General features: G+C 40.1%; 1 protein-coding gene across 1 annotated transcript in view; it reads left to right on the plus strand.

Annotated features, from left to right (window-relative positions):
• Fnta (farnesyltransferase, CAAX box, alpha) overlaps positions 1-16,206 on the plus strand; it is a 30,453-nt gene that overhangs the window by 9,070 nt on the left and 5,177 nt on the right. The window contains exons 3-5 of the mRNA XM_013026924.1: positions 1,413-1,527; positions 5,628-5,732; positions 11,561-11,687. Of these exons, the coding sequence (XP_012882378.1) occupies positions 1,413-1,527; positions 5,628-5,732; positions 11,561-11,687 (347 nt within the window). The remainder of the gene's footprint in view (positions 1-1,412; positions 1,528-5,627; positions 5,733-11,560; positions 11,688-16,206) is intronic.

The raw sequence follows: 16,206 nt of genomic DNA on the forward strand, positions 1-16,206 counted from the left end.
GTGGCTTAAGTGGTAGAGCGCTAGCCTTGAGCTGAAGAGCTGAGGGACAGCGCCCAGGCCCAGAGTTCAGGCCCCACGACCGGACCCAAAAAAAAAAAAAAAAAAAAGATCTATGAGGGCCAAAAACATTGGGTATGGGTTTCATTTATGTAAAACAATGAGGGTGAATTAGACTGTATACTTGTATATGCATAAATATATTGGATATACTAGACTCAGTTAAGAATGCTTCCTTCTGGGGAGGAGTCCTGTGAATTTTTCTTTCAATTGATTTATTATTATTATAGAGGTAATATACAGAGGAGTTACAGTTACATAAGTCAGGTAAAAAGCACATTTCTTTTTGAACAGTGTGTGAATTAAGAAAATGGAGCTTTTTGTGTTTGCCAATCCTGGGGCTTGAACTCAGATCCTGAGTGCTGTCCCTGAGCTCTTTGCTTTTTTTTTTTTTTTTTTGCTTGTCCTGGGGCTTGAACTCAGGGCCTGGGTGCTACCCCTATGCTTCTTTGTCCTCAAGACTAGCATTCTACCTGACAGCACCACTTCCAGCTTTTTCTGAGTTTATTGGAGATAAGAGACTCATAGACTTTCCTGCTCAGGTTGGCTTCAAACTGTGTTCCTTAGATCTCAGCCTTCTGAGTAGCTAGGATTCCCTCAGTAGTTCTTTTGCTCAAGGCAAGTGCTCTACCACTTTGAGCCACAGTGCCACTTCTGATTTTCTGGGACTAATTGGAGATGAGTCTTAGGGACTTTTTTGCCCTCGTTGGCTTCAAACTGCCATCTTCAGATCTCAGCCTCCTGAGTAGATAGAATTACAGGCATGAACCAACAGCTCCCAGCTAGAATGGAAATTTAGTTTGAACTTTTTGTATCTTTTTTTTTTTTTGGGTCTGGTCGTGGGGCCTGAACTCTGGGCCTGGGCTCTGTCCCTCAGCTCTTCAGCTCAAGGCTAGCACTCTACCAACTTGAGCCACAGCGCCACTTCCAGCTTTTTTTTTTCTGGCTTATGTGGTGCTGAGGAATCGAACCCAGGGCCTCATGCATGCAAGGCAAGCGCTCTACCACTGAGCCAGCTTCCCAGCCCCCTTTTTGTATCATTTGTATTTTCTACCATTGTACATATTTTCAGTTAAAAATGTGATCAAAATTAAATACGAGAAAACCAGCTGTATGAAAATATTTGGTGATACATGCTTTTGTTTTTATATCAGATATTTGGTTGCAGTGTGTCATTAGCAGAAAGCATTGCCAGACCATTGTAGCTCATGTGTTGAGGCTGTAGCACTCGTTGTGATATGCATGGAAATAAAATATATTTCCACGTAGATATAACAACATTTTGTATTATAGTGATAGTTTTAGATAAGAAACCTAAGTCCTAAAGCAGCTCTGTGTCTGTGTTCTCTTTTCAGTTAGAGATGTTTATGATTATTTCCGAGCTGTTCTGCAGCGTGATGAAAGAAGTGAACGTGCCTTTAAGCTCACCCGAGATGCAATAGAGTTAAATGCTGCCAATTATACAGTTTGGTAAGCAATACAAATCATTAATATTTCCTATATATGTGTCTCATGTTTTACTTTGAATGAGTTTTCTTTTTTCAAACTGAGTTTCAAATTTTTATCTAAAAAAAATCCACATATAGCGAGGTGCCAGTGGCTCATGTAGTAATTCTAGCTATTCAGGAGGCTGAGATCTGATTATGGTTGAAAGTCAGCCTAGGCAGCAGTCTTTTTTTTTGGTGGGGGGGTCTGGTCGTGGGGCCTGAACTCTGGGCCTGAGCACTGACCCTCAGCTCTTCAGCTCAAGGCTAGCACTCTACCACTTGAGCCACAGCGCCACTTCTGGCTGTTTTTTTTTCTTCTTATGTGGTACTGAGGAATCGAACCCAGGGCCTCATGCATGCAAGGCAAGCCCTCTACCACTTAGCCACCTTCCCAGCCCCGGCAGTCTTATCTTCAGTTACCCACTGAAAAAATCTGGAAGAGGAGCTGTGGCTCAATTGATAGTCTTGAGTAAAAAAGCTCCAGGACTGCACAAACCCTGAGTTTAAGCACCAGAACTGGCACCAAACATAAAAATAAAACTACATATGTAGCCTGGCACAAATGGCTCATACCTATAATCCTGGCTGCTCAGTAATCTGAGATCTGAGGATGGTTGTTCAAAGCTAGCCTCGACAGGAAAGTCTGTGAGACTCTTATCTCCAATTAACCCATCAGAAAACTGGAAGGGGCACTGTGGCTCAAATTAGTAGAGAGCTAGCCTTGACCAAAAAAGCTCAGGGACAGCACTCAGGCCCTGAGTTCAAGCCCCATGACTGAAAAACAAATCATATATGTATTTTTTTCTTTTCTTTCTTTTGACCTGAACTCTGGGCCTGGGTGCTGTCTCTGAGCTCTTCAGCTCAAGTCTAGTGCTCTACCACTTGAGCCACAGCTCCACTTCTGGCTTTTTCTGCTTATGTGGTGGTAAGGAATCGAACCCAGGGCTTCATGCATGCGAGGCAAGCACTCTACCACTGAGCCACCTTCCCAGCCCCTCTATATATGTATTTAAAAGTTAGAAGTTGAATAAAAATAATCAACTTTGCCCTATTCCTTCCTGTCACCAGAGTTTCAATTCCCAGAACGACTCTTAGCCATTCTTTTTTTTTTTTTGGTCTGGTCATAGGGCCTGAACTCTGGGCCTGGGCACTGACCCTCAGCTCTTCAGCTCAAGGCTAGCGCTCTACCACTTGAGCCACAGCGCCACTTCTGGCTTTTTTCTTTTTGCTTATGTGGTGCTGAGGAATCAAACCCAGGGCCTTGAGCATGCAAGGCAAGCACTCTCCCACTGAGCCACCTTCGCAGCCCAGCCATTCTTTTTTTTAAATAATAATAATAAATATTTTAATTTTAAAATTTTTTTATTATCTTTAAGTGTTGTACAAAGAAGTTCCCATTCTACAAAACAGTATATGAATACAAAGTGTCTGATAACATTGTCACCCATCACTCCTAACCCACCCCTTCTCTCATTTTTCTTTTAATAGAGATTAGCTGATTACTAAATTTTACATATTTTACAGTATTGTGGAATAGTGGTACTTAGTTAAAAGTCACAAACACATTTTAACCTTCACAATTAACCATTCTTTTTTGAATTGGTATTTGTGTACTAGATATTATGTTTTATTGTTGTTTGTAGTATTTTTTCATTGTAAATATTATTCCTTCTATGATAGAGCCACAGCGCCACTTCCGGCTTTTTTCTTTATGTGGTGCTGAGGAATCGAACCCAGGGCCTCAGGCATGCAAGGCAAGCGCTCTACCACTGAGCCACCTTCCCAGCCCCGGTGTTGGCTCTTTATAATAACATTTTCTTTAGCAGATTGCCTTTTTCTTTGGCTTTCTTGCCTTTGTACCAATAAGTAATTGATCTTCCAGACTTTCATAATGTGAATGTTTCATTACTATATATATATATATATATATATATATATATATATTTGTTTATTTATTTATTTTTTTGTCAGTTGTGGGGCCTGAACTCGGCCTGGGCAATGTCCCTGAGCTTTTCGACTCAAGGCCAGCGATCTGCCACTGAGCCACCTTCCAGCCCCTGTTTCAATACTGTTGAATGTGACAGGGAATCCTGTCATCTGTTACCTTTTACATATTGTACATCTTGTCTTTAACTGTCCTAGATCTCACATTTTTGGTTTGTATGTGTGTGTGTGTTTGGTGTGTGTGTGTTTGGTGTGTGTGTGTGTGTTTGGTGTGTGTGTATGTGTGTTTGGTGTGTGTGTGTGTGTGTGTGTGTGTGTGTGTGTTTGGTGTGTGTGTGTGTGTGTGTGTGTGTGTGTGTGTGTGTGTGGTGTTTTTGTTTTGTCAGTCATAGGGCTTGAACTCTGGGCCTGGGCACTGTCCCTCAGCTCTACAGTTCAAGACTAGCACTCTACCACTTGAGCCACAGTGCTATTTCCAGCTTTTTCTGTATATGTGGTGCTGAGGAATTGAACCCAGAGACTCATGCATGGGAGGCAAGTACACTACCACTGAGCCGCCTTCCTGGCCCCTTTTATTTTTCTGTTTGTTTTGTTTTGTTTTTTCTTTGTGACAATACTCAGGGCCTTGCATTCTCCTTTACCTTTTTTCTTTAAGGCTGATGCTCTGCCACCTGAACTATACCTCCATTTCTGGCTTGCTGGTTTGTTGCAAATAATTCTCTCTTATTCAAGCTCAATTTAAACCCTGATCCTCAGATTTCTTCTTTCTGAGTATCTAGGACATAGGAGTGAGCCACAGGTGCTGGGCTATCTTTGTTTTTCTTGATCAACTTCCTCATTTTACATGAACACTGTCCTTTATTCAGCCTTTTTACTCAATGCAAGTACTCTCTACTACTTGAGCCATAGCTCTACTTCTGACTTTTTTTTTTTGCCAGTCCTGGGGCTTGAACTCAGGGCTTAGGTACTGTCTCTGAGCTGTTTTTGCTCAACGCTAGCACTCTATCACTTGAGCCATAGTGCACTTCCGGCTTTTTCTGTCTATGTGGTGTTGAGGAATCGAACCCAGGGCCTCCTGCATGGAAGGTAAGCACTCTACCACTGAGCTACATTCCTAGTCCACTACTTCTGGCTTTTAAATATCTGTACTTACATTTAATTTCCCAGAACTCTCCTTTTGTTCTCTCAATAGTCTCTTTTTGTTGTTGTCATTTGGACTCAAGGCTGGAACTTGCTATGTAGATCCTCTACCTCTTAGCTGTGCCTCCACCCCTCCCCCCTTTTTTTTGTGGTGGTTATTTTTAAGATGCAGTCTTGTTTTCTGCCCAGCTAAGTGCCTATGCAGTAACATACCTATTTTAGTCTTCCTGTTGTAACTAGGATAACAGGTGCCCAGTTCTTGGTTGAGAGGGACTTTTGGAACTCAGCTTCCCAACAATGTAAGATTATCGGTGTGAGCCACTGGCTTCTAATTCTGAATAAATTCTTTTTAAACTAACTTATTGTTCATTGATTTCATGAGTGTGATTATCTTTTGTTTGTTTGTATCAGTCCTGAAGCTTGAACTCAGGGCCTGGGCACTGTCTCAGAGCTTTACTTTTTTTTTGGCTAAAGGTTAGTGCTCTACCAGTTGAGCCACAGCTCCATGTTGGCTTTTTGGTGGTTAATTTGGAGAGTGTAACTTTCCTGCCTGGGCAAGCCCCTGTAATAGCTTTGGGTCTTATTTGCTTTGGTCATTTTCATGTAAATATTTGTAGTTTGTAGGCTTTCCTTGTGTATTTATAACTTACTTGATTAGAAGCATAAGAGTGGCAGGTTTTATCAGCTAGAAGATTTCACTGAAATTACCGAGTAGAGTTGTATCTGTTTTGTGAACTTTTCATGTTAGTATTAAAAAATCTCTCATCTTTATTATTAAGGTATACATTTCACAATTCAGGTAATACATAGATTATAAAAATTATTTTTTACCTCAAATGCTTGATTCTTCTAGTTATCAGATGATTGTATGAATTTGGACAGTCACAGGCTAGGTTGTCATATTAATGCTTAGTGTAGCTATGAAAAGGTTGTCTTGTAGCTTTGATACTGCTGCAAGGTAATATTTATAGAATAGTAAGACTTAACTGTTTGTTGTAGGCATTTTCGGAGAGTTCTCTTAAAATCACTTCAAAAGGATCTGCATGAGGAAATGAACTACATCACTGCAATAATTGAAGAACAGCCCAAAAACTATCAAGTTTGGTAAGATGGAAATTAGAAGGAACTATATTATTCTGCTAATAATACTTGTCACTGGGTAGTGAAATCGTAAAATGCTTTTTGTGTTTCTTTGTAATTTTAGTGATTTACAAAACAGTTATTTTACAGAGAAATGTGAAAAATACAATAGTAGAGTTTTTCATAGAAAGTATATTTATAGAAATTCAGCCCCTAAGAATATGGATTATTATGGTAGAGCACAGTATGGCAAACAAAAAAAAATTAGTTTGAGTAGTGCTCAGCATAGAATGAGCAACCTGTGAATGTCAGATGTACCTGCTGTTGATGATAATGGGTGGTGGTAGAGGTAGAAGGTAAAAAAGATGGTATCCTGTAGCGTGGCATGGCATACCACCAAGAACTGTATCCACTCTCTCTGCCCATGGCTGCCTGCTCAGAATACAGGAGCAATCATCATTTTAGCTTTCTAGCATTAAGTTCCCTGCACATACCACACACTTTTTTTTTTTTTTTTGTCTATTTTGGTGCTTGAATTCAGGGCTTGTCCCTGTCTTTGCTCAAGGCTAGCACTCTACTACTTGAGTCACACCTCCACTTCCTGCTTTTTGGTGGTTACTCAGACATAAGAGTATCAAGGGCTTTCCTGTGTGGGTTAGCTTTGAATCATAATCCTCAGACTTCAGCCTCCTGAAGCTAGGATTACAGACATACACTGTCTTTATGCAAGAGTTTAAGGAAGGCTTAAAAGAAAATTTCTTTTTTTTGGGGGGGGGGGTCCAGTCGTGGAGCCTGAACTCTGGGCCTGGGCGCTGTCCTCAGCTCTTCAGCTCAAGGCTAGCGCTCTACCACTTGAGCCGCAGCGCCACTTCCGGCTTTTTTCTTTGCTTATGTGGTGCTGAAGAATCGAACCCAGGGCCTCAGGCATGCAAGGCAAGCATTCTACCACCGAGCCACCTTCCCAGCCCTTAAAAGAAAATTTCAAAGGCAAAGAAAATATTTTGGGCAGAAGCATGAAAGAGCATGATGTACTCAGGGAAGTGTACATACTTTCATACTTCAACACATAGGACTTTAGAGTACACTCAAGGTCCAAAGTATAACAGAGTATTTACTTTCACTTCAGGATAGAGGGTGTTTGGAATAGTTTATAATCCTGGAGACTTGGGCCACTGGAAAGGATGAGGCTTCAAAATGTGGCACAAATAGTTAAAATATAATGATAAAGTTGAGAGATTTTAGCATCAACAGATTTTAAAGTATAATTTATTGAAGGAGAAACAAAGTGACATCTTTGTTTTTGGCCTGACAACTGTGCAAATGATGGTCCTTTCACTTGGGGAATTTGGAAGGAGAATCACCACATTTTGGGAAAATTGCATAGCGTTTCCTGTGCTTGTGAAAAACTACGTAAAACGCTTAAGTAAGTGATTGACAAATCCTCTTTGTATGAGGGACAGTATGGTTTGAGGACAAGATTAGGGAGCTTTCTGGAAGTGGTAGTTAAAATCGTAACTGGATGCTCAGGGAGGACTAGAGAGAAGGGTAATAGAGCACTGTTGAAGATCATTCAGATGGTAAAGAAGGGAAAAGACTGTACTTAGTTCAGTGGGGAAGACTGTGCTTACCATGCGTAAGTCCTGGGCTCTACTCTTAAGACTGTTTAGTTCAGGGTTACACACACACACACACACACACACACACACACACACACACACACAGAACTTCATGATAAAGTGATAAAGGAAGAATTAACACAAAGAGAGAAACAATTCTGGAAAAAAGTGGAGACAAAGACTTGAAGCTTGGAAAGAGTCCAGTGGATAGGTTAGGAGAGAACATGCCTCACTAAAAAGTGTGAACAGAGAGAGCATGCTCTCTGCCCATCTGAGAAACCTGCATAATTAAATGTTATCATAAATCAATGAATTAGAATCTGATAGACATAGTGAGTAACTCAGCATTTATTTGTCACATCATTGAAGTGGTGACTGTGGTACTAATTTCCATTTGAATGACAACCCCAACTGTTTTGTAGCCTCTTCTTTAACTGGGTTATTCCAATCTTCTGAGATTATGCTATGAAGTAATTTAGTGATAAGAGAGTTTAGCTAGAGAACTTCAGGTCCTCACTAAAAAGTTATTTACCCTAACAAATTATATATAAATAACTATAAAATCGAGATAAAACAGGTATTCTTATTCTCATTATATCTAGCTTTTGCTACAAAGCAGTAGCTTTTCTTTTCTGGACAGTAGATGCAATCATTAATACCCACCATCCATTGTTCTTAGCAACAGAACCCAAATCCAAACAAAGCAATTGTTTCATTTTTTTTTTTTTTTTTGGTCGGTAGTGGGGCTTGAACTGAGTGCTGTCCCTCAGCTCTTCAGCTCAAGACTAGTGCTCTACTTATTGAGCCACAGTGCCACTTCCAGCTTTTCCTCCTTTGTGGTGTTGAGAACCCAGGGCCTCATGCATGCAAGGCAAGCACTCTACTACTAAACTACATTCCCAGCCTAGCAATTGCTTCTTTTTTTGGGGGGGGGGTCCAGTCGTGGGGCCTGAACTCTGGGCCTGGGCGCTGTCCCTCAGCTCTTCAGCTCAAGGCTAGCGCTCTACCACTTGAGCCACAGCGCCACTTGCGGCTTTTTTCTTTTTGCTTATGTGGTGCTGAGGAATCGAACCCAGGGCCTCATGCATGCAAGGCAAGCGCTCTACCACTGAGCCATCTTCCCAGCCCCTAGCAATTGCTTCTTGAACTCAGCAATGCTTTATTTTTAAATAGACCACCCTACTAGTTTCTAGAGTGGAAATCCTGTATCCCAATTAACTGATCACTTATTCTCCCTGTGAAATTTCATGTTTGTTGTATGTTGGCTTCGCGTGTGTGCGCGCATGCATGTGTGTGTGCATGTACATGCTGAGGCTCAAACTCCCGCGTCAGGCTCTTGGTTTTTTTTGTGGGGGGATGGTCCAGTCGGGGGACTGAATTCTGGGCCTGGGTGCTGTCCCTCAGCTCTTCAGCTCAAGGCTAGCACTCTACCTCTTGAGCCACAGTGCCACTTCCGGCTTTTTTTCTTTTTGCTTAGGTGGTGCTGAGGAATCGAACTCAGGGCCTCATGCATGCAAGGCAAGTGCTCTACCACTGAGCCACCTTCCCAGCCCCATCTTCTTCGGTTTAAAAAAGCCAAAGTTCAAGGCTAGCACTCTGCCACTTGAGGTATCCTTCCACTTCTGGCTTTTGGCTGATTAATTGGAGATGATTCTCACAGACTTTCCTGTCCAGGCTGCATGTGAACTACTATCCTCAGAACTCAGCCTCCTGTGTAGCTAGGATCACAAATGTGAGCCATCAGTGCCCAGTATATTTAGTGTTCTGTAAGTCTTAGAATGTCAGAATATTTTAGTATTTTGTTCTGTGAAGTTAGTTTCATATATTGGAAGATATATATACATATAATATATATATATATATGTATATATTTCTTTTTACCAAATTAAAAAATAAAATGCCACTAGTGTTCATTGACTTGAAGATTTCTAAAATTTTTCCTGTTGGTAGTATCTTACCTTCTTAATACTCTGCAAGAAGTTTAAAGTTTTCCATACCTGTAATACACTTCATTCATTAAGCATTATATTCTTCTTTTTTCTGTCATTCCTTATTAGTATAATGAATACTAATAGTATTTTTAAAAATATTTATTAGCAAATAATTATACCAAAGGTTTTTACTATCATGATGCACGCATATAATGAATGTTCATCAAATTCACCATGTTACTTTCTTAGGCTCCCTTTCTCTACTTTTTTTTTTTTTAGTCAGTCATGGGCTTGAACTCAGAGTCCTTGTGCTGTCCCTGAGCTCTTCAGCACAAGGCTAGCATTCTACCACTTGAGCCATAGCACCTTCTAGTTTTCTGGTGGTTTACTGGAAATAAGAGTTTCATGGACTTTCTACCACTTGAGCCATAGTACCACTTCCAGTTTTCTGGTGGTTTACTGGAGATAAGAGTCTCACAGACTTTTCCTGCCTGGGCTGGCTTTGAACCAAGATCCTAAGATCTCAGCCTCCTGAGTAACTAGGATTACAGGCATGAACCACCAGCACCTGGCTTATAGAAACTTTTTAATTTGATAGTCTCATTTGTCAACTCTTGTCAACTTATTTCTTGAGCAACTGAAGTTGTATTCAGAACGTTATTCCCTATGTCTATAACTCTTAAGAATTTTCCTTGAGCTGGGAAGGTGGCTCAGTGGTAGAGCACTTGCCTTGCATGCCTGAGGCCCTGGGTTCGATTCCTCAGCACCACATAAGAAAAAAGCCGGAAGTGGCACTGTGGCTCAAGTGGTAGAGTGCTGAAGAGCTGAGGGACAGTGCCCAGGCCCAGAGTTCAGGCCCCACGACCAGACCAAAAAACAAAAACAAACAAAAACTAGATAAAAATAAACAAAAAATATAAATAAATAAATAAAATTTAACAATGTAAATAAACAAAATTTAAAAAAAAAGAATTTTCCTTATGTTTTATATTTTCAAAGTTTTAGGTTTTTAATTCATTTTGAATTAGCCTGTACAGATGAGAAATAAGAATTTGGTTTGTCTTTTATAGTGGATATTCAGTTTTTCCAACACTATTTCTTGACAAGGATGTCTTTTCTGTAGCATGTATTTTGGCACCTGTGTTGAAAATCAGATGGGTGTAGCTGTGTGGACTTTCCTAGATTTTTGTTTTAAGTAATATTGTTTTAAAGTATTAGCTTTTTTGAGATTTACCTAAGCCAGGTGCTGGTGGCTCACGCCTGTAATCCTAGTTACTCAAGAGGTTGAGATCTGAGGATCTTTGTTCAAAGCCAGCCCATGCAGGAAAGTCCATGAGACACTTATTTCCAATTAACACCAGAAAACCAGAAGTCGAGCTGTGGCTAAAGTGGCAGCGCACTAGCCTTGAGCTGAAGGGCTGAGGGCAGCATCCAGGCCCAGAATTCAAGCCCACAACTGACCCCTCCGACCCCCCTCCCTAAAAAAAGTAGTAATTTCCTAGTTCTTTTGGCAAACTTCGAACTTGTTACAGCTTTTTATTTGTTAGGATAGACGTGAATTCAGTTCTGCCCAGTAACTGGAGTTATGAAAAGGTGCTTATACAGTATCATCATGTCATGTTTTAGAGTTCTTGAACAGATGTTGTGGCTGTCCAAATATATCTGAACTTCCAGGTTTAGTTTGATATAAATGACCTTTCAGTTCCAAATATCGAATTCTACATGTATGTTACTGGTGTTTTTGTTGTTTGAATTTTTTAAATAATTAGCTTATATTATTGGGAGATTTCATTATTATGTGTCCATACATGTTCACACTGCATTGTAATCATTCTTTTATGTGTTAGTGTACTGAAAATTTTCTGTTGTCTTTCTTATGTTAATTTCCCTCTTCCTTTCTATTAGAGTTCCTCTTCAGTTGTATTCAAGTTCTTGACAATTAGAGGTGAATTTTTCTTGTTTTTTGTTTTTTTCTGTTGGTCTTGGTGTTTGAACTTGCCTGGGCGCTATCCTTGAGCCTCTTTGTGCTCAAGGATAGCATTCTACTACTTGATCTGCAGTGCCACTTGCAGATTTTTCTGAGCAGTTATTGGAGATAAGAGTCTCCCAGACTTACCTGTCCATGCTGGCTTGGAATCATGCTCCTCAGTCTCCTGCGTGGCTAGGATTACAGATGTGAGCCACCAGCACTTGGCTGAATTTTTATTTCTTGAGTGTCCTTTCACATCACCTAGTGCAACAGGTGCAGCTAATATATTCTTAGGTAAACTAACACAAACTTTTCCCCTTCTTCTTTGGACTTTAGGCACCATAGGCGAGTATTAGTAGAGTGGCTGAAGGACCCATCTCAGGAGCTTGAGTTTATTGCTGATATTCTTAATCAGGATGCAAAGAATTATCATGCCTGGCAGCATCGACAATGGGTCATTCAGGTATTGCCTTTCTTGTATGATATTTTTATATTTTAACTGAACTACATAATTAAAATTATTTTTAAAGTTCTAGATTTATTTCTGAACCAGACAGACAGACAGACACACACACACACACACAAAATTATAGCATAATAAATTAAGATATTAAAACCTGGTATTCTTCAGATTGGTTATCCTGAATAATCTCTTTGTAGGAATAATAATAAGGAGGAAAAACAATAAAATTTTAATACACTTTAGCTTAAATTCATATCTCATATTTGTTTAGCAAACTACTAAAAGCAGTAAAACTTTAGTGCAGCTATTTTGATTAACAAGGTCATACTAGATACAGATTTTTTTCTTGTTATAAACTAGGTGTGATATTTCATTTGGGACAGTTTGGCACTATGTATTCCAAGTGCATATACCCATGGATCTAGCAAAGCTGTCCAGGTTTATTATTTACAGAGACTGTAGGTCATGTAACAAATTACATGGGTTCAAGGATGGTCATTTTTAGGTAGTTCAAGATTGTAAACAATCTCTTTGTTGTCATGGAGACAGGTCCAATGCAGCTAAATTGTGCAGTTGTTGAAATAAAAGACACAGCTGTATGCTCCGAGGAGGAGCACTACCTAGAATAAAGCCAGTTCAAGAACAGCTTGTGATACTGTGGATTCTTTGCTAACTTGGCCTATTTCCTTATAAGGACTGCTATTGGTGAGACTGAGAAGTAGGGGGATGTAGTTCCCACTGCAGTATCCCAAAATTCTAGGCACTCCCTATATAGAAAAGTTAATAAGGAGAATATAAATACTCTACCAGGTATAGCCTGTCTCTGGCACAGCCTGAGATGAATCAGAAACCCTGGCCACCAGGGGATCTAGACTTTTCTTTCCTGGGCCAGGACCATACTGATCCTCAGGTAGTAGGAACAAATATCCTTCAGATCTCAGCAGCATCTCTTGAAGTTCCACTGGGGTTATGTTTAGTGTGTTTGTGTGTGTTTAAATTTTTTTTTGTCAGTTGTGGAACTTGAACTATGGGCCTGGGTGCTGTCCCTCAGCTCTTCAGCTCAAGGCTAGCACTCTACCACTTGAGCCACAGTGCCACTTCCGGCTTTTTCTGCTTATGTGGTGCTGAGGAATTGAACCCAGGGCCTCTTGAATGCAAGATAAGCACTCTTCCACTGAGTCACCTTCCCAGGCCTAATTTTTTTTTATAATTATTATAAAGGTGGGCTGGGAAGGTGGCTCAGTGGTAGAGTGCTTGCCTTGCATGCCTGAGGCCCTGGGTTCGATTTCTCAGTACCACATAAGCAAAAAGAAAAAAACTGGAAGTGGCGCTGTGGCTCAAGTGGTAGAGCGCCAGCCTTGAACTGAAGGACAGCGCCCAGGCCCAGAGTTCAGGCCCCACGACCGGACCCAAAAAAAAAATTATTATTATAAAGGTGATGTACAGAGGAGTAACTGTTTCATAAGTCAGGTAATGGTACTTTCCTCCTTTACTCTCCCAGTTCCCCCTCCACCCCAACTCCTTGATCACAAATTGCATAATTCATTTTATTTTAACTAACAAGGTCACATTACATATACTTTTTTTTTTTTTGGTCAGTAATGGGGCTTGAACTGGGCTTGGGTGCTGTCCCTCAGCTCTTCAGTTCAAGGCGAGTACTCTACCACTTGAGCCACAGTGCCACTTCTGCTTTTCTGGTAGTTTATTGGAGATAAGAGTCCTGTGGACTTTCTACCCAGGCTGGCTTTGAACCAAGATCCTCAGATCTCAGCCTCCTGAGTAGCTAGTATTACAGGCATGAGCTACCAGTGCCTAGCTTCATATACATTTTTATATGCAAATTTGATTTTACAGTAACTATTACATATTTCACTTCTACCCACATCTTAATACTTTATGCTAGATCCTGAATAGGATAGTTTTAACTCCCACTGGACATTTTACTTATTCAAACAAACCATTCTAATGTTATTTCCTGTGAATTTTTCCTAGGGATTACTACATTGCCCAAAGATAGTCAGAATTTTCATTTTTATTGAAAAATTCTAATCAGGTAAAAGTATATCACACACCAATCTATATAGCTTGATAATAGAATTTAGTCACTCTTAATGAAATTACAAAGGTTCCTAATACCCTTCACTTGTATTACAGTATATGTTTTAATAAGTGTGCATTGTATCACATTTGATATATTATGTGAGGTTTTATATGTTTCAACCGTTTTTTGTTTTTTTTTTTGGTTGCTCTTGGGGCTTGAACTCTGGGCTTGGGCGCTATCCCTGCACCCTTCAGCTCAAGGCCAGCACTCTACTGCTTGAGCCACAGTGCACTTCTGGTTTTCTAGTGGTTTATTGGAGTTAAGAGTCTCACGGACTTTGCTGCCTGGGCTGGCTTTGAACCGTGATCCTCAGATCTCAGCCTCCTGAGTAGCTAGGATTACAGGCATGAGCCACCGTTGCCCAGTGTTTCAGCCTTTTTTGTATGCTGATACTGAGGCATGAGCTCAGGGCCGGCTACTGTCCCTGAGCTCTTTTGCTCAAGGCCAGTGCTCTATCACTTGAGTTGAGGCACAGCTCTACTTCTGACTTTTTGTGGTTAATTGGAGATAAGAGTCTCACAAACTTTTCCTGCCTGGACTGGCTTTGAACCATGATCCTTGTGTCTCAGGATCCTTAATAGCTAGGATTACAGTCATGAGTCATTGGCATTCAGCTTCAAACATAAATTTTAAAAGATTAGTTTCAATTACAATGAAAAAGAAAAGAATTCTGAAACCTAAAGAGAATCTGTACTTTTTTTTGTTGTTGTTGTTGGTTGTGGAGCTTGAACTCTGGGCCTGGGCGCTGTCCCTCAGCTCTTCAGCTCAAGGCGAGCATTCTACCACTTGAACCACAGTGCACCTTCCCGGTTTTCTGGTGGTTTATTGGAGATAAGAGTCTCATGGACTTTTTCTGCCCAGGTAGGCTTTGAACTGTGGTCCTCAGATCTCAGCCTCCTGAGTAGCTAGGATTACAGGCATGAGCCACTGGCATCTGGCAATCTGTACATTTTTATATGCTAAATAAAAAGAAAATTAATAGCACATTCCAAGGTTTAAAGTGATACCCGTATATCTGGATACCATCTATATTTATGTAAGTCAGTAGCTCTGAGACAGAGGTGATTGTACCCTCTCAGAGACATCTGGCAATGTCTGGAGTTTTCTTGTTTGTTACAGGTTGGGACAAGTTACTACTGGTACAGGCATCAGTAGTTATAGTGCAGGGAGGCTGCTAAATAAACATTCTAGAATGTACCAGACAGCAGCCTTCACAATAGTACTTGGTCTTTATATAGAAAGCCATTTAAACAAATATTTCAGTTGCTTCCTGCAAGAACGTGGTGAATTCATTATACTTTTGGATCACTTAAATGGAAATGTGGGGCCTATATATTATATGGAAAGATAAGACATATATTTATTATAAATATGACACAATCTTAGTGTTAAACATTAATAAATATTGTGAATACTAGACAGTATGTTATTTGGCCTTGATACTTTAATCATGCTAATGCTTCTCAACTGAAGACATCTCCCCCTAGTTTATCACAGATTTAGATGTATTTTGCTGTTGTGTGTATCCCATTTGTGTAAAATATAATGAAATGAAATCCTTTAAAAATGATATAGACATGCTGGATATGATCTTGTATGCCTGTAATTCCAGTTCTAGAAAGGCTGAACCAGGATGATTATGAATTCAAGGCCCAGTCTGCTTTATATAGAGTACCAGGCATATAGTTCCAGCCTATGGCATATAGTTAGACTCTCTCAAAAAAATAAAATAAAAAGAAGCAAACATGCAATTCTTGTCAGCAATGAAAAGCAAACTATTGATACATCTAGTTATTTGGATGAAATAAAAGAAGGTATTTTCATACTTGTATGATTTCATTTAGAAAATGTTCTTGAAATACTGAATTATAGAGAAATAAATCAGTGGGTTACCAGAGATCAGATGTGACATATAGGATAGAATCGTTTCTAGGTGGTATGAACAATTCTCTGCTTTTGTCATGTTTAACCTCCTCATCTTCCCTACATATGCACAAATAAGTATATATAAAATGCTGCAATGGTATTTTTTTGGTGGAGTGGGATTGGCGATTACATGGACAATCCAAGTGAAAGATACACAAGACTATATTATTTTTGTAACTTCATATAAGTCTGAGAAAAAAACCCCAAAGGTACACAAATAAGCAATAGAAGCTCACATTTTTCCTTCAGTTTAGCAGACATAAAGTTGATACATTGAATAGAAATCAAATGCTTGCTGTCTTTCTGTACCTAGCATGTTGCAGACTGTACCATTAAAGTGGCCCACAAAATTGACACTTGAGCTTCACTTCTTCTTTTTTTTTTTTGGGTCAGGTCATGGGGCCTGAACTCTGGGCCTGGGCGCTGTCCCTCAGCTCTTCAGCTCAAGGCTAGCGCTCTACCACTTGAGCCACAGCGCCACTTCCGGCTTTT

The sequence above is a fragment of the Dipodomys ordii genome, unplaced genomic scaffold (assembly GCF_000151885.1).
Source record: "Dipodomys ordii isolate 6190 unplaced genomic scaffold, Dord_2.0 Scaffold4, whole genome shotgun sequence".
In the NCBI taxonomy this organism is placed as follows: Eukaryota; Metazoa; Chordata; class Mammalia; order Rodentia; family Heteromyidae; genus Dipodomys; species Dipodomys ordii.